Source organism: Amblyomma mixtum, chromosome 3 (assembly GCF_055824585.1).
Source record: "Amblyomma mixtum isolate Tamu chromosome 3, ASM5582458v1, whole genome shotgun sequence".
Classification (NCBI taxonomy): domain Eukaryota; kingdom Metazoa; phylum Arthropoda; class Arachnida; order Ixodida; family Ixodidae; genus Amblyomma; species Amblyomma mixtum.
In genome coordinates this window covers 213,339,386-213,357,909 of record NC_143014.1, presented here as the reverse complement: position 1 = coordinate 213,357,909, position 18,524 = coordinate 213,339,386, and the positions used below count along the sequence as shown (strand labels likewise).

General features: G+C 40.7%; 1 protein-coding gene across 3 annotated transcripts in view; it reads left to right on the top strand.

Annotated features, from left to right (window-relative positions):
* Positions 1-14,394, top strand: part of LOC149353572 (inhibitor of nuclear factor kappa-B kinase subunit alpha-like) — a 39,719-nt gene extending 25,325 nt beyond the window's left edge. For all 3 annotated transcript variants that reach the window (XM_089582669.1, XM_089582668.1, XM_089582670.1), the window contains exons 15-19: positions 20-66; positions 4,071-4,173; positions 7,693-7,840; positions 11,492-11,643; positions 13,855-14,394. In XM_089582669.1, coding sequence (XP_089438795.1) covers positions 20-66; positions 4,071-4,173; positions 7,693-7,840; positions 11,492-11,643; positions 13,855-13,924 — 520 coding nt within the window. In that variant the 3' untranslated portion in view covers positions 13,925-14,394. The remainder of the gene's footprint in view (positions 1-19; positions 67-4,070; positions 4,174-7,692; positions 7,841-11,491; positions 11,644-13,854) is intronic.
* The last annotated feature ends 4,130 nt before the right edge of the window (positions 14,395-18,524 follow it).

The following is an 18,524-nucleotide window of genomic DNA, read 5'->3' as shown; positions in this document are numbered from 1 at the left end:
TAACTGTTGCTCATTCCAGCATGTCAAGAGTGTGGCAACTGTACGAGAAAGGCAAGCAGAAAAGAGGTATGATGATATTTCTTATTATTGTACACAAATAGGAAGAGGAGAACGTGATTAAAATTGTCGTGTGCAGTGCACTACCACTGGAAATTTGACTTGTGGGAACCAAATTTAATTCAGCTGTCATGGGTTTCTTTTTATTGAAGAAATGATGTAGCATTGTGCAGTTTAAAGCATAGTGTCTTACTTCCGAGTTGCGACAGCAGTAACACATGTATTTTTTAATTGCTTGTAACCTTTCTGAAAAAAAAAAAAAGCTCTTACACACTGGATGTCATGTGTTATCATTCAGACAAACTATTCATTTGATGTTTGTGGTCAGTGCCAATGTTTCCCTCACATTTGCTGGCTGCTTGAATAAAATTTTGGCTCTGTAGGCTTACCATGTTATTTGCTACCATGAAATAAAGTTTTGAAGTTTCCTTAAATGTCTGGAGAATTTATTAAAGCTGTTGGTAAACTGTTAGTACATGGGTACATTTTTAATATTGCACCGTGAGGCAAATGTGGCACTGCAGTCCTTCAGCTACCATGGGAATACTGGGGATTATTAATTTAGCTTGACATGTTAGCAACTTGTGAACCTATATGAATGGATTTGTTTGTTCAAGAATTGGTTGTGTTTCTTGGCAGTGTTCTGACTTCTTATGGACACAACTGGCACATTCGTGCCTGTGCACTTACTATAATTGTTTAGTTTGATGAGTTTCTCAACATTAGAAGCAGACTATGTGGGTCTTGCTTCAAAACAGTTTAGGTCATGAATTATTGCCCTTACTATTATTATTCTGTAGCGAGATGGTGCAAATCAGCCCATGTTTAATTCAGAAACTGTCATTTTTTTGTCTTTTTGATAAGTTAGCTTTGCTCTGAATCTGTGCATCTAGTAAAATCTGACAGAGGTCTTCTGGCTCACTTCACTTTTGGCTACTCATTTGTCCACATGTGGTCATTTTTCATTGCAGTCGAGCACCTGTATTCATTCTAGTACAAAGTGCCAAGACTCGAAGCTTTAACATTACAACAAAAGGTGTGCTTGGTTTGGGATACAGACAGGTTTTGTCCAAGGCCCAGCTTGTCAAGGAACACTTGCCTTTCTTGATTCTCTGTGCTATTCTGAAAAGATGGTTGTAAGCGCTTTGCTTGAAAGTGCACTTATCAGTTCATAAATTTATTTGCATGAACACATCACTTTCGCATGGCTTTCACCACCACAAGTGAAAAAAGCACATTAAGCCTGCATTCACAGTTATTTAAGGTTATTTTCATTAGAAACTGCCATTCCAAAAACCAGCGTACTATACTTGGTTTTCCTGGTATCCTCTCCTCTTTTTATAATTTTGAAAGTCACCTTCTTATTGAAGAGGAGAAAAAAACTTTATTAGTTAAAAAAGAAAAACGAAACTTGAGGTTGACGCTAGGTGATCAGATGATGTTGCTTCCTGATGACCTCGGTCGCTCGCTCAAGGACCCGGCATTGTACAGCCAGGTCCAAGCTGGGCAGCACAGCCTCCCACTGCTGAAAAGTACTGAGTTGCTGCTCTGCTTTAGAGTGACCAGCGGGGAAAGCGCATAGGATGTGGGCTCTCTCGGCACTTTGGCTGCAGAGGGCACAGTCTGGACTGTAGCTACCGGGGAAACATGGCGGCATGCTGGGCCAGCATACGGAGAGAGAATGTTTGAAGGTGCCGCCAAAGAACCATTTTAGATTTTGTGAGAGATTTATCACCCGATGGAAACCGCAGTGCTAGTTGAAGGGTTTGAAAGATATTTTAACTGCGCTTGTTGGAATACCTTAATATGCGTAGTTTGCTGTCCTTTTTTATGGAATAGTACCCATGTTTGTTTATGCCTGCTTGATACAAAATTGCTACCATTATAATAGTGCTCATTCTCGCGAGAAAATGTTGCAAACATTTAAGCGGGGATGCGGCTTTGAAATCCCAGAAAATGGCCAAAAAATCTTTTTTTTTAATTCTTGTATTCGCTTGTATGCCTCGTTTTTATTCTGTCCCAATGTTTAATTGCTGAAATCGGCCAGGAAGTGCTATAAGTGAATTGTTTCGTGAACTGTGGTGGCTGTACACTATGGAGAAATGCTCGAACAATGGGCATTTTCCTTTATTATGGTTTTCTGCCTAGATACTCACCTTGCGGAGCAGATATCTTCATGACTGTTTTATCTTTTTCACTTTGCTTGTTTTGTTGCACTCGTAGGACCATAGCCTAGGGCAAGACATTCTTTGTTTGTTTGTTTGTTTTTTTAATTTCTTGTATGAAATTTTCTTCTCACTCTAGATATGTCAAGAGACACTGCATCACAAAAAAAAGTCAAAACCAAAATTTGTGCTTTGCAAAAAACAATGTCTTGTCCTTTAGTACACTAGTAGGAACACAGTGAAAGTTGAACCAGTCTTCTGTCACATTTTCTTAACTCTGCAGCCATTTCACAAGATTCAGAGGAAAAATAGATATTAGAAAACAGTTTTCTGGAGGTATGCAACAGTGAAATTTTGTGGGAGTAGTCATAAAATTATTTCTAATCTTCTCAAAAGAATTTCATGTAAATCCATCAAGAAGTACAAAAATTTTTGCTGAAACCTGCATCCCCTCCTAAAGGGATGGTAAAGGCTGTTACACATCAGTTTCACAGTTGTTTAATGTTCCCTCTGTTCTAACATAAATATGTGCTTGAATGAGAGAAATGAAATGGCCAGCAATATCTTCATTTTTGTGGCCAACTGGTGGCAGAACTGATCACAGTGGCTGCTTACAGCCTTGATGCCTTTTTCTCAACTCATTGCATGCCTGTGCGAGTGTTTCCATTTTGAATATGCACAGGGAGTGCACATTTCTGCATGCAGTTAAATAATTTTTGGTAGTATTTTATGGGGTTTCAGCCCTGCTTTTTGGCCCTGTTATTACTCCTCTTGGGGTTTAGGTGCAAATTTTTTTGCTTCAGAGCACTTTTTCGAGTGCTTACAAATCTAGCCTCTCGTGTATAGTGCTCTGTGCTGGCATGCTATGAAAGTGTGTTTATATCTGAGGTAGTAGTTAGGTCATTTCTGAAAGACAGTGTGAGGGCTGTGTTTACAAGCAACATGCATGAATGAACAGGCACATGAAGATGTGTTGTGTTCATGTTTCTTGCCCTGCTTCAAAACTTGCCCTTCAAAACCCATCCTAGTGCTTGCAGTCATGTGGTTACAACGGGACTTTGTCGTGGTATCTTGTGTTTGTGTTGCAAGTAGGAGCGGGGTGACAATACCTTTTTGTCCTATTCCTCTTCCCTCCTCTTGGAAGGGAAGGAACTTTTTAGAAGAGTCACTATCATACGATGCAGAAAGGTGAAAGACCAAAATAAACCACTTCCCTTATGTTGACATGATTTCAGTGTCCATCAGAGTTCAACATAGCGACAGGCCTTGAGTTCTGCATTTCGCTCAGTAAATACTTGGAGTTACAATATTGAACAAACATTTTCTTGCCTTTATTTCTGCAACTTACTTTGCAGAAAGAAAGTTCTGGACCGCTTCATGTTCTGCTTGTTTCTTCCAGCCTATTATATTGATTAGTCACTTCAATCTTTTTTTTTTTTAAGTCCGGTTATACAATTTAGTACTGGCAAGTATCAAATCTGGTAGAATGGTAGTGATACCTGCATTACTTCAGTGCCTTTAGTCTTGTGTATGGAAACTTTTGATCAATATTTAAAAACAAAAATGTCTGAATTTGGAGTTCTGCTTTTATTATTGAGGGAAACGCTTGAATGTGACAGTGTGTTGCAGTCTTTCCATGCTTTTTACTTTTCACTCATAAAACGTCGCGTGCATCTCTGATTGCCTTGATAATTCCCGCTCTTGTACCTGACAAGACATTAGTTGTCATTGTCTATCCAGCTGTTCAGCTCTGTCATTACGCCGCTGGGTCAGTTTGAAGAACACATTGTAAAACTGGCCCTAAAACATATGATTCACATGATGCTGTGATGGCTGCTTCTATTGCAGATTATGACAGCGTGTCCAAAACCTGCATGGAAATGTGTGGAACTATTCGAGAGCTCGACCAAGAACAAGAACGTGTCCTGAAGCATGTCAGCCCTTATATGAGGTTTGCCGCATGAGAGCATATTAATATTACCCATGTAGGGCAACTTCCCATCAGTGTGTATTGTGCAGTTCTATACCCCGCAAGTCACAAATGTACCTGGTTGACTTCGCAAAAATGACAAGCTAAATTGCGCAATCTTTATTCTGAAGAAACCTGCTAAATAGAATTTTAGGTTGTACCACTTGCTTTTTTTTTTTTTAAGTGGTACACTTTGTGTTCGTGAAACTCTTGTCAGTCTGCAAATTTTAACCATTGGCTAGATATCAAAAGTCAGTTTTTCTTCCCATTGTTTAAATAACATTGATGTGGACATTTGTTTGTTAAGGGGATGGTGCTTGCTTTAATTCAGCCTAGTGTACACAGCACCATGAATTGTAATAGGCTTAGACCTGCTCCTAAGAATAATGAACAGGTTACTCTGATTTGGTATTCCCCTCTTTGGCCACGGCGGCCACGTTTCGATCGAGGCGAGATGCAAAAGGCACCCGGGTGCTGTGCGATGTCAGTGCACATTAAATGATCCCCAGGTGGTCGAAGACTTGCCATTTAAATGTAAGGCTGGAGACTGGCTCAATATGCCAGTAGTCTTCTAAAACTGCTGTTAGCACCTATTTGATTTCTGTGTTGAGCTTTTTTGTTCTGTGAGCAGACTTACAAAAATTATACAAGCATAGCCCTTAAGAAGTGTTTCTACTTTGCAAAGGATGTATTGCACTAAACATGGATAAATAAATGGTACCATTTCTACGTGGGAAAACAAATAGCAGCCCCTTGACGAAATATTGTCTGCAGTGGTGCTGTTTCTTTTATCCCTCTTACTTTTAATACTGGTTTTTGTGCTTGAACATTAGTAATGCATAAAGTCATGTTGTGCACAAAACATATGAGACCACAAGCAAGCATGGTCATATTAATTTCATGAATTTGCTTTGTTAGTGCACAAATTAAGCAAAGCATAGCAACATTTAAAACGTAATCAAATTTATGCAGAACTGGCCAGTATAACAAGTAGTATCACTAGATCTTAAAAAGGTGAAGCAATCAATCAATCAATCAATCCACGTTTATTCCACATCAGAATGCTCAGAGGGTGCTACGGTGGAAGGAGGCCGGAGGGGGTATTCCAAGACTTAAACGTATGCCATTCAACGGTGTTTCTTTGCGATGCACACAAACTTAGTACTGCAGGTCGTGCTAATCATTTTGGAACTTTGCTACTAGCCTACCATGCACACTTAATTGTTGTGTATGCAATTTACTTTTCTGTGTGTAAGATAATTTTCCTGCAACTAAACTTGAAAAGCCTCGCAAGAATGTTTGCATATTTTCTAACTTGAAATTTAACTACTTTCAATGAAACCACCTTTTTTTTTTAAGAAAACAAAGACTACTTTTTGGTAGGACAGGGATGGGATAAGCTGATGGGGTGACAGTACACAGTATTTTCTTCGATTTGTTTCCTTATTTGCTTGCTCTTGCATGCCAACAGACGTAATTTCATGCCTATTGCAAAGTCAATTCCATGGGTTTTGGGGATGTGAAACATGCTTTCGTGGAATGGTCGTTTCTATATTTTTGTGCGCTTTCTTGTTTCTGAGCCGCCGCGGTGGCTCAGCGGTTTGGTGCTCGGCTGCTGACCCAAAAGACGCGGGTTCAATCCCGGCCGCGGCGGCTAGAATTTCTTTGGAGGAGAAATTCTAGAGGCCCGTGTACTGTGCGATGTCAGTGCACGTTAAAGAACCCCAGGTGGTCGAAATTTCCGGAGCCCTCCACTCCGGCGTCTCTCATAGCCTTAGTCGCTTTGGGACGTTAAACCCCATAAACCAAACTAAACCAAATCTTGTTTCTGAGAACTCGCACAAAAACATGTTAAGCAATTGTGAATCGGCTGTAAATGTCTTCTTTTAGGTTGAGCCGGTTCGGATCACATAGAAAAACGGCCCTGTTATAATCAAATTTTTAAAGCCATCTTGCTGCAGTAACATTAACAGCACAGTAGAGCAAAACAGTCGAACCTTTTTATAGCAAACAGGTAAAAAAATTGTAAAATAGTTCAGTGTAGCCGAAATTTGCCAGGAGAAGCAATTTAATCAGTGAAAGAACATCAACTGGGAGAGACCTTTTCCAAAGTTTTACTGCCACTTCAAAGCCACGGCGATTGTGAAGGCCTGAAAGGTGCACTGAAGAGGATTCTGAACTTGTCTTTTTGCCGCGGGAACTCGATCTACACGTTCCTAACATTCTTAGAAACTGCAACTTATTGCTCTGTATGACCGATTTCCCTAATTAAATCGAATTAACGTCAGGATCCCGCCCTTTCTTTTTGAATTCTGCCTCGTACGATGGGCGGAGTCGACCAACGCGTGAAGTTCCTTTCAGCCTGCTCCGTGGAGGCTTTGCTTTCGCTTTATTTTGTTTTTTAGGTTTCCATGAATAAATAGTTCATTCGAAGATAATACAGCCGCAAAATAAGCCCGCAGAAATAAAAATACGCGCGGACTATTTGCTACTACGTATTACTCCGCCGATGGCAGAGCGGCAAGCCGCCACGAGACTGGGTGAAAGGCACTCCACGCGTTGGTCGACTCCGCCCACCGTACGAGGCAGAATTAAAAAAAAAGGGCGGGAGCCGGACGTTAATTCGATTTAATTAGGGAAATTGGCCACACAGGGCAATAAGGCGCAGTTTCTAAGAATGCTAGGAACGTGTAGATCGAGTTCCCGCGGCAAAAAGACAAGTTCAGATTCCTCTTCAGTGCACCTTTAAGAAAACCAAGCGCCAAAGTCCAGTTAGGTTGGCTTCCCTGCACAGCATTGTCAGCACACGGCGACGGCAGGTCAAACGCCAGCTAGGGTGGCTTTCCTGTATTATAATGGTGTCACATGAAAAATGGGATACCTGAACAAAAGTTATCACTGTTTTTCACCACCTCCATGACAGTTGATGTGAGCATAGAATGGCTACTGGAAAGCTACTACTGACATGCCACTGATTCTGGGGCACTATCGATGGATGCGAGAGGCACAGTGCAACCACCTGGCTACCAAATGTTCACGCTCCTATATCTTCCGTGGCACTGCTGGCAAGTGCAGGATAAAACGTGAACCGCAGCACGAAAGCTTGCTGGACTGCCACTAGTCATTTGTGTAGTGAGGCAGAACTTGCTGCCTGCCATCTGAGCGAGCATAGCTTGGTGCTCAGCAGTTCAATGTATCTGTTTTATGACAAACCACGTTATGTATATTAAGTAAGAATTGCATGTCTTTGTTAAGAATGTTTAGGTGCAGTTCGATACAGCCAATAATTCCTAATATGCGTTCGTTACGTTGAAGTTTAGCTTATAATGCAACAAAAAATTTGTTCAAAAAATTTGTTGCACCCCAGTTCCTCATTGCACTCACCTATTTCGGTTGCTTGCTTGCAGTGTTTGCACGTGCAGCATAGAACAGCTTAGTAAATGGCCTGTCTTGACCTCATTTTGGAGAACATTTAGGAATGTCTGTCTGTCTGATTTCCAGGAGCATGCTGTGGGCCTTCCATGAGCTTGGTAACCTGCATCATTGTGTTGGCAAGCTGTCTGAAAAGATAGTGTCCATCAGCCGAGCCCTGTCTGTTGAGCAAGAGCAACGCCAGCAGTCTATCTGGAACCTGCTTCATATAGAGACTGTGAGCATATATTGACTTCCTCGTAGCTTCCAGTATGGACATTCCTTGCCTATTTATGGGGTGTTGCTGTAATGTCATGGGGATCTTGATTTGTTTTGCGAGTTATTTTTTCCAGAAGGTTGATCAGTAGTGTTGGTTGTACCCTCACTACAAATTATACAGTTGCAAATAGCACTGCTCTGCTTTCGTCCATGTGAAATGCTCCATGCTTTTTTACTTTTACATTATTTTCTTTGCAAAAGCTTTGCCTGAATTACACATGGTATCATGTTCAGATGTTTTGTGAGAAACGGTGTGTTTTCAAGGGTGTGACTATTAGTTATAATTTCATTTTCAAGTCTGTGCATTTGGGTAAATGTGGTTGCTGCACTTGTCAGCTGTTTAATTAAAGGAGTACGGACACCAAATTTTGGTTGTGTATTCTCTTTTTAAAGGTGCACTGAAGAGGAATCTGAACTCGTCTTTTTGCCGCGGGAACTCGATCTACACGTTCTGAGCATTCTTAGAAACTTCGATTTATTGCCCTGTGTGGCTGATTTTCCTAATTACATCGAATTAACGTCCGGCTCCCGCCTTTTTTTTTTTTTTTTATTCTCCCTCGTACGGTGGGCGGAGTCAACCAACGCGTGGAGTGCCTTGCAGCCAGCTCAGTGGAGGCTTTGCTTTCGCTTTATTTTGTTTTGTATGTTTCCGTGAATAAATAGTTTCATTCGCAGATAATATAGCCGCAAAATAAGCCCGCAGAAATCAAAATGCGCGTGGACTATTTGCTTCTACAGACTACTACTTATTACTCCGCCGATGGCAGAGCGGCAAGCCGCCGCGGGACTGGCTGAAAGGCACTCCACGCGTTGGTCGACTCCGCCCACCGTACGAGGGAGAATTTTAAAAAAAAGTCGGGAGCCAGACGTTAATTCGATTTAATTAGGAAAATCAGCCACATTGGGCAATAAATCAAAGTTTCTATGAATGCTCGGAACGTGCAGATTGAGTTCCCGCGGCAAAAAGACGAGTTCAGATTCCTTTTCAGTGCACCTTTAATGATGTGCAAAACTTGATAAACATGGATTGCTACGTGAAATTTGCCTGAACCCAGTAAATAATTCGTAATTAAATTTCTCTCTCGTGCTGTTTTGGCTTCAGTTTCAACAACCAAAGGGCGGCCATGGCGTCGCAGACATGTTGAGGCAGCGCTGAGGTTACATGAGGCATATAAAAAATTGTGATGTAACATCTGTTTGTTCATTTGCTGCCATTCTGGCTCTTTAAGCAGGCTGGCACAAGAGCTGGAGAGAATCAAAATGACAAAGGAGCGATTCTGTCAGTTCTTGTATGCCTCATGTGACCTCGGTATTGTCTGAACTCGCCTGTGGTGTCATGCCTACCATTGTTGAAACTGAAACAACTTCAGAGAACGAATTAAATTATAAATATGTATTTAGTGGGTGCAGGTGAATTCCACAAAGTTATATATGCATACCAATTTTTCAAGCACCGTCTAAGAGAAAAAAAACCTAAAATTTGGTGTCCCGATATCTGCTGTGCAATGATAGACTCAGTGTAAGATTCAGTGACATTGCTTGGCAGTAGTGATGTCTAAATGAGAGCTTTTATTGATATCACTATGGCTGCTTCCAATTTTTGCTCTGGGATTTGCTCCTTTCCGTGGAAAGTGCGAGCAGCAAATGAAAAAAAAGGGCTTGAGTGGTTAGAAACTGAACTTTTGAGGAAGCAGTTCCTGGGATAATGATGGTTAAACTACGTAGTTTTGGAGCTTTTGCAAACAGGTGACAAATATTGCTTAAGTCAGGTTTTTCAGCTTTGAGTGGCCATAGGTGAGAGTGAAGAATCACCCAATTTGCCTGCCGTCAAATTATCACATGTACTATTGGGCTAAGACCTGCAATACACAAGATTGTGTGGTTGGAGCACACTTCATAAAACATTGCTGGCCTGGCAAGTACTGGAAAGATAAGCATTTTCATTGTCATCATCAGCCTGACTACACCCACAGCAGGGCAAAGGCCTCTCTCATGTCTCTCCATATAACACTTTGTCCTTTGCCAGCTGCGGCCACCGTATCCCCGCAAATTTCTTAATCTCATCCGCCCACCTAACTTTCTGTCACCCCCTGCTACGCTTGCCTTCTCCTCGAATCCACTCCGTTAACCTTAAGGACCAGCGATTATCTTGCCTTCGCATTACATGCCTTTACCAAACCCATTTCTTCTTCTTGATTTCAACTAGAATCTCATTAACCCGCGTGTGTTCCCTCACCCACTCCACCCGCTTCCGATCTCTTAACATTACACCTATCATTTTCCTTTCCATAGCTCGCTGTATTGTCCTTAACTTTTTGCTGCCACTCAAAAGAGCAGGATTTCCTGCAGTGTCCTCACATGCTTGTTGCTATGTGCTATACAGTATCCTATTGGTAAAGCATCTAGCACTACAGAATAGTCTTTTGTTGGGCTAGTTGGTATTCTTTGGCATAGGTTCAAACAGCGCACTCTGCAGAGGACAGATGAGGTAGACAGCGCTGTGCTAGACTTCTTTACTGTCCGTCCTCGTCTGTGGGCGCTGTTCGAACTTACATCTACTGCAGTTACGTTTCCAGATGTTGCAAGTCATTTTGAATACAAGTGTACAGGCGCGGCCATAAGTAAACGGAGCACGCTACTGCGTTCGAAGTGCAATCGTGCTTTCTCCATTGGATATGAAGAAGCGTTGTCTGTCTACAAGAAAGCCCACCAGCCTCCACTACCAGCATGCGCGTACCACTGCTGGAAATTTCAATTAGGTGACGCGTGAAAAATATTCGAAAACGATTGCGTGCTCCGTTTACTTTTGTCCGCGCCTGTACATGTATCTGGGACATGATTTCTGAGATCACCTAGTGGCATTTGTTCAGAGACTTATGACCAAAATTTTGTCCCTTGTTCTGAGAATTTTCATCAGATTTGAGCACTTGTGTGTAAATAGCACTTAAGTTAACAAAATTTCAGGCAAAACAACTAAGGAAACTTGGCAGACTTGCACAAAAGAAGTTTTATGTGTATTGTGCTCAATAGCACTATGACACTAACTGTTTTGGGTTAGTGGCACTGTTTGGTTTAGTGGCACAGTTTCTTGTGTTTGTTTTTTTAGAAATGTGCTGTTTTACAGTGGAGTTTTTTTAAGGTTACATTCACCATCTTAAGTAATCGAGAATATACTGAGGGCTATATGGCTAGATGGCATTGTGAACTACTGCCAGACTGTTCTAGAGTGTTGTGACAGTAAAAAAAAGTAGTTGCCGAGCAGTATTTTTGTAAAGGGCCGAAATATGAAATAAGATGAATTCAGTGTCACTCTCACCGTATAAATTTTGCAAATAGAGCAGGAGGAGGCCCCTTCCTCTAACTTTTAGATCCAACCCTGATATTGAGCTAGCAGGTGAAGTGTTTTGTGTATTTTAGTGTGTGATTATTTGTTTGTTTTTTTTACCTTCATGTATTTGTCAATGTTTATTTTTAGCATGTTAATGTTCTGCTCCATGTTGTACGAACTGAAAGCTTCAATGCTGACATTGTGAAAATGGAAACTTGGATACTTGTGCTTTTACCAGTTTTTCTGAGTGTGCTTGATGCATTTGGAATGGGTCTTTTGCAGAAGCGTTCACTGCCAGTTGCATCATATACACAGAACCAAGTGGTAGCCCCTGCTGGGGAGTCTTTGTCTTGGCTTTCTTTATGCCAGCAAATGGATGAGCAGTTGAAAGAGAGCAGAGAGCAGTGTAGCGAAGCTGACACCGTTTTTGAATTGTAAGTCTTATTTCATTTTGTCACTACTACTAAGTGCAATGCATAACCACATTACTGTTGTGGTTATGCCATAAAAACTTGTGTGCTAGAACCACACTTGCTTTTTGCATCTTTTGCAAACATACTAACACATTTTTATGACCAGCCGGATGCAATGATTTTTCTTCGTTGTGGTGTTGGTAGTATGCTTTCAGAGTTTCTTTTTTTTTTCCACTGGCATTGTTGAAGGCATTGTTGTAATGCAGTAATGGCTGAAAGAGAGCTATATGCAGTTATACAATGGGCTGAATCCCAAACTTCCTGAATAACATTTGAGTCGGCCTTTAATTGCTTTCATGCTGCACATTGCATGCATGCATCTTTTCTGAGGTGTAGTGTGACTGGCATATGTGCAAACAGTAGCTGTTTTGTTGGGACAAATGTGATAACATCCTTTACCAACATTTAACCCTGACAGTTGTTACGCTTATATTGTACTGCCCTACGCTTATATTGTACTGCCCGCCAAAGGAAGAAAAATTGTTGATCACATAACATTATGGGCTCAATGTACGGACAGCTAAAATACTGAGATAGCTTTTTGTTTTCACATGTGGGCAAAGAAAGAGCAATTGCTACCAGCTGCCACATGTTTGTCATACCATACAATGGTGAAGTACAATCATTTTCATGCCTGCCATTGATTTCAATGGGTGGTGGGGCCATGGAACCCAATTCACACATTGGGATGCATAATTCAGCCAAACCTGAGACTGATCATCTGTCAGATACCTGGTACCATATGCTTGTTTTGAAAAACTTTTAAACTGTACCATCATTATAGAATGGCTGGCTGTAAATATTCAATACTAGCATATCTCCTGACGGAATAATTAAAGTGTGTGCATATTAGTTAAAGGCTATAGACACCTCATTTTAGTTGCATTTTTTCTTCTCTGTAAGGGTCCATAAGATATTAGAATAGCATTTTTTCTTCTCTGTAAGGGTCCATAAGATATTAGAATAGATGGACCACCACATGGTAGTTGTCTACGACCTTTAAATGATTTATATTATATTTTAATTTCTTCTCTCATGCTATTTCATTGTCGATTTCATGAACCGAACAATGGCTGTGACGCATAAGAAGTACTTAGGTCACATGAGGCATGAAAAAAAAAACTGCAGTGTAGATGGTGCATGGTGTTATTTTGTAATTCCAACTCTTGAAGCAGGCTGGCTTAGCGCTTTAATAATTTAAAACTATGTATCAGTGATTAAAATGCAATTTCATACCTCATGTGACGTAAACTTTCCTTACGCATCACAACCATCTTCAGTTGTTGAAACCAAAACAGCATCAAGAAGGAATTCAGTTATAAATTATTAGTTGCAGGGGAATACCGTGGGGTTATCCATGTATGCTAATGTCTAACACATGAGTTGCAAAAAGAAAACACGCAAACAAAAATTTGATGTCTGTAGTAGTCTTTTTAAGGAATCAAAATAAAAACAGTTACCATTGTATTTAATCTGCACATGACCATATAATATAGCTTAATAGATGGCAGTTATGTGTCATAGATTTTTTCAAGTAATTCTGTTAAGCTTATACAACAAACAAATGTTGTGCTTAGGTTTTACTGCATGTTGCAATAAAAGGGAGCTTCAGGCAGTGCATGCTTACTCTTTGTGCTAGTCTGTTGCCGTGCATGGCTGATTTTCTGTACATGCATTTCACATGACCTTGTATGTCATGCCAAGAAGACCAGTGACCCATTTGTACCAGTCATGTGGTGCAGGCCTCCTGAAAAATTTGACGGTGTGTTAACAGCACAGCTTGCCTCTGATGCAGACTTGCTGTTGGATTTTTCACTTTCTTTTAACCTTTCTCATGTTGTGTCTTCATCTTGGCAGCGTACTGGTGCAGCGCTATGCACAGTGGTATGCAACACTATGTAGATCTGGGCAAATTGGTGCAACATTGTGAAAAAATGTAATGCAGGAACGACAAAACCACAAGGACAGAATCAGCAAGTGCACGAGTTTCATGTGCCTTTTATTTTTCTCCTTGTGCTTTTGTAATTCCTGCTCTGTTAAATACTTTCACAGCACAGTGGTGTTCTCGAGTTCAGAGCTGAATCAAGAAGTTGTGATGTACTGCAATTTCATACATGGCTTTTACTTTGTGCACTAACAACTGTGCATTTGATAATAAATTTTCTCCCGCAGGGCTGATGCAAACATTGCCAAGTTGGAGAAAGAATGTAGTGAGCTACTGAAGAGCATGACCACAAAATGAAAAGGGAACATCGGAACATCTGCATCTCCTCTCTGTGCTTGGAGTCCCATCTGCCTTCCTCTTTTTGGTCACTGTGGCTTGCCTTTGCATAGAAAATTCCCAAGTGCCATTATATGCCAGGCTGCTTGTCATGCATGCAGTCAGGGCGGTTGCCTGAATCTGAGACTGACTTTAATTATTTTAATAGAAGCTGCTGTAGCAACTGTTATTGTTGAGGCTGTGCTTGAGGAAGACTGCCTTTTGTTGTTTGCCAGTCTTGTGAACTGCTGCTGTTGTTTTCCTAGGCCAAGCCACCAGTTGTGTGTAACCTTTCTCATTGCAGTAGGTGTTGTGTACACTAGGCACTATACTCCTTTTCATACATGGCAGGCAAGGCTGCGAAGGCTGCGGAAGTAGTGCGTCCACGAAAGCATATTACTCGGCCACGTATCATTTGTTCTTCTCGAAACCTCGATGAGCGTTTGGATGAACGGTTTAAAACGAAGTGGGAGCATTGAAAAGCTGCGAGGTGCTTATTGTTCAGGCCCTCTGGCTATAATTTTCACTGAGTGTAGCTTTGGCAGCGTTGACTGCTATGTATGAAATGGAGTGTGGTAGTGCGTACTGCTTCTGCATTGCACTTTTGGATTTGCGGTATCACTTCTCAGCATGAAGGTATTTCATGAAGGAAGGTACGCAGTTAGTGGTTGAGAGCAACTTGCTTTTGATGCTGTTCGGACATCGTGGTCTGCCTATGACTGTGTAATGCAACCAGCCGGATTTATTGGTCTTTTACTTTAGGCACACCACAGCGCATGGCTCATGTTTCTCAGACGGCACAAATAGGCCCATGATAGCTCTTTAAGCATTGCATAAATAACAAATACTATACACTCGCCAAAATCTTCAAAAAGGAAACGACGTTTCGGGGCCCGTACAGGTCCCCTTGATCACAAGAGCGCTGCATGGAACGACAGTGGCTTCCATGACAGTGGACAGTGGCGACAGAAGCCACTGACGTTCCATGCAGCGCTCTTGTGATCAAGGGGACCCGTATGGGCCCCGAAACGTCGTTTCCTTTTTGAAGATTTTGGCGAGTGTATGTTTGTTATTTATGCTATGTTCACTCCTCGCCAGCAGTATTCCGTAAAACTCTGGACTATATCTTTAAGCATTATATAAAATGCCTGGGTTTCAGTTAAGCCAAGCACTTGGAGCATAAACAAGCCTGGTGTGGTACTCAAGCAATCACTTGTGAGGCAGTGAAGGGATGCACGTGGTTAATTAGCATGAGCAGGCAGAGGTTGCACAACTTGCTTTAATGTCTGAGGGCTGCTCTGCCTGCTATGGAACTTTGTTTTATTGCTGCTGTACATTTTGTCATGTACCATTGTGCACACATTGTTTCTTAACTTTTCTATTGCTGCTATACATTTATTATGTTCCAGTGTGCAAACATCATTTTACAAAAACCAAATTTTTGATGCTTTTGTGTGAGGAAGGAATGAGAAGTCATTTTGTCACCATTTTTTTAGTGTTTTTTTTTTTTTGTTGATTGTCAGCAGCACTGTAAAGATGTGTGATACTTTAACACTTATTATGTGAGGCAGGTCTTAATGTAATTGAGTAGCAAGCTCCATGAAGGTTAGGTCAGAAGAGTGCATAATGGCCATGCTTTGGTTGGAGGGCTTTTTAGTTCTTCAGTATTTGTCATGAGTTTGTGACAGCCTTTTCCAGCCACATTCATTACCTCTTTTTATGTGCAGTTATTTTATGCTGCCATTGGTCCTATATATGCAGTAGCCACTTCCTTAGAACTTGTACAAAGAAGCTAATATGTTGTTATTTGCAAATCTTGCACGAGAATAACACTGTGTGTGCTGTGCTATCACGTAGTTGTATGCCATTTTGCTGTACGTGTACAGAGATGCTGATGGGCTGTTATATACACAAAAATGTCTTCTTTTGCTAAAAAGCAACTCTATTATTGCTTTTCAGCATTGTTCTTTTTTTTGTTATTTTGTGCACCAATAAATGCACTGAACTCAGTGGTGCATTTAGAATGTATGATTTTTGGTGCACGTGGTCATGTTCACTGTTCTAAAACCATATTTAGCGTGATGTCACAGTACTCTGTCATTTACCAAAAGTTTCCACTTCTGGCTATCTGATGCCCTGTACATTTGAAATTGCCATAGTTTATTTTACCCTTCATTTACATATGGTGGGGGGGGGGGAGGCAGTACAGAGGCAGCATGATCATTCACACGACTGAACGCACAGGCAATGCACCATATGTTGGAACTACCTTACAAACAAGCTCTGAGGTAAACTGTCAAACTGTGAAGGTAATACAAAATTACATGAGAAAAGGTGCAGTTCAGCACAGAGGAAAGGCTACGCAACTCTGTTAGCGAAATAAAACTTCAAATCCTTAAAAGAAAGAGAACAGATGTTACTTTAATTTTTCGGGTATTAAGTACATGTGGTAATAAAAAACTGCAGTGCTTGCTGCATTTGCATTGGATGCATAATTGGAGTGCACAGAAGAGCCTTTTTATCAGAGCCTCTCATTATGCTTTACAGTTTCAGTGCTAGTTTGGCAAGAGAACCGAGAAATTCAGAGACTATAGGCGGAGAAAAAACAATACAGTTAACTGTGTTGTAGAGGCAATCAACAGGTATAATTTTATGAGGAAAAAAGCCTTGTGCGTACTCAATGTAATCAGCTGCAGCAACAAACCGAATTGCTTTCTTTTGCATTACTAATCGTTTGTTAAGGTTAATTCTAGGTGCTGCCGATACCGGATTGTAGGATTGCATAGTAAATTAGCAGTTTTAGAAGAAAATTCATACTAACGTTTTGAAAGAAAACCAACTGATTTGGATAGATTTTTCAAGATATGGTTTTAAGATTATTCTATCTTGTCCACCTGTCATAAATTTTTTGGCAGTTTCAATCTCATCTTTACCAAGTAAGGGTGGAGTCCTAGTGTTGACTGAAAAGGTAAGTGGCCAAAATGAAAACCACTTTAGATTTATTGGTGTTCACTGTTAATCTGTTTGGTTTGGACCATTCATTCAGTGGTGAAGCGATTTACAGTAGTTTCCCATGTATTATCGGGCTAAACTGAAACTTGAGCGAGCATATGCCGTATTTTTTCTTCTGTGCAGCAAGACATTGCTTTGGAACCGGTTTACAAATATGTACTTCGCTGGCTGCATTAAACACAAGCATGAATCGCATTAGTTAATATATTAGTTGAAAGTGGCTGGCCAAAATATTGTTTTGTTTGTAGAGCTGTTCACGTTTCATTCCAGCCTGATAGTACAGATGTTTACATGCCAGTGCAGTCAAGTTTAAGCACGGTGAAACTGTCCAAGCAAGATTACATTTTAAAGAGAATTATAAAACAGTGTAAAGTTTTCTATAATACCTCATTCGACTTGATCAACAAAACCTTATTCTAATAAAGCATATTAACATGAACTTCTATCATAAAGCGTACTTTGTGTCAGGATGAACAATTAGTGAACATTACAGGAAAGAAGTGAATTTTTAGAGAACTAAGGGTTGGAGCTTTCAGTGAAAACTTAAAAAAAAAAGGACAATACACGTATACCAAATAATTTTGGTCAAATTCTGTTCTAACCATAAAGGGTCAATATCCTTCACATGTACTCCACTGCTTGCAAGTTAAAATCTGTCAGAAGAGAGAATTGACAAAAGCGCGAAAGCCAGGAGCATGATGACTGAACGGGCATCATTGGATTAAACAGTGTAGAGTATTGTTTTGAAGCATCACTCCGCTGTTTTAGACAAATTCCAGGTGCAGAAAGCTTTCCACTGCCTCGTCAAGCTTCGTATATGCCTTCTGCTCACACTGTCACCACCTTATCAGGGCATTTACTTTGCACAGCATGCAAGGACACTTACAATGTTTGTGACCGTAATAAGCCACCATCAACGTGAAGGCATGCACAAGCATGACAAAAAAGTGCCATGTTCTGGCTTCCACACACAATGGTTTGGCAACACTTCCATCAGGGATCAGAGGCCCACTGTCTCGTGGATTTCGGCCACAGTCACTTTTTATTTCTTTCCACTCTGAAACTTTGTTGTTCTTATGAGGAGTTTGCTGCTTTCATAGTTCGTTCCATGACTCAATGAGTGAGCAGTGTGGCATAAGCAACAAATTCAGGTAGTACATTTATCGCAACCAGATGAAGCTATCCTGACATAAAGGCAGCTCCAAAGAAAGGTCTGGTTCCACTTGCCAAAATAAAGAAAATGTTGCTCGCTTGTTGCTTTTTCTTCAGCGTTTGTTTTTTTTTTTCATTTATTTGAGTTTCTGTACAGCCCTGCTTTTAGAAATAAGCTTGCATTTACGTTTCTCTCTCTTTTCCATCGATAGTATTTCATATGCAACCACTACTCTAAACGCTTCCATTTGTATGTTAGTTACCTGCTTGTATTAGACAACTCTTGCTAACAAACCACCCAAGATAACCTAAGATTGACTTTTGAGTGCAGAGAGGTGCCACATATATCACCGGAAAAACTTAATTTTTTCCTCGGGAAATGCTAGTCGCTGAAAAAAAAAAAAAACGAAAATCGCAT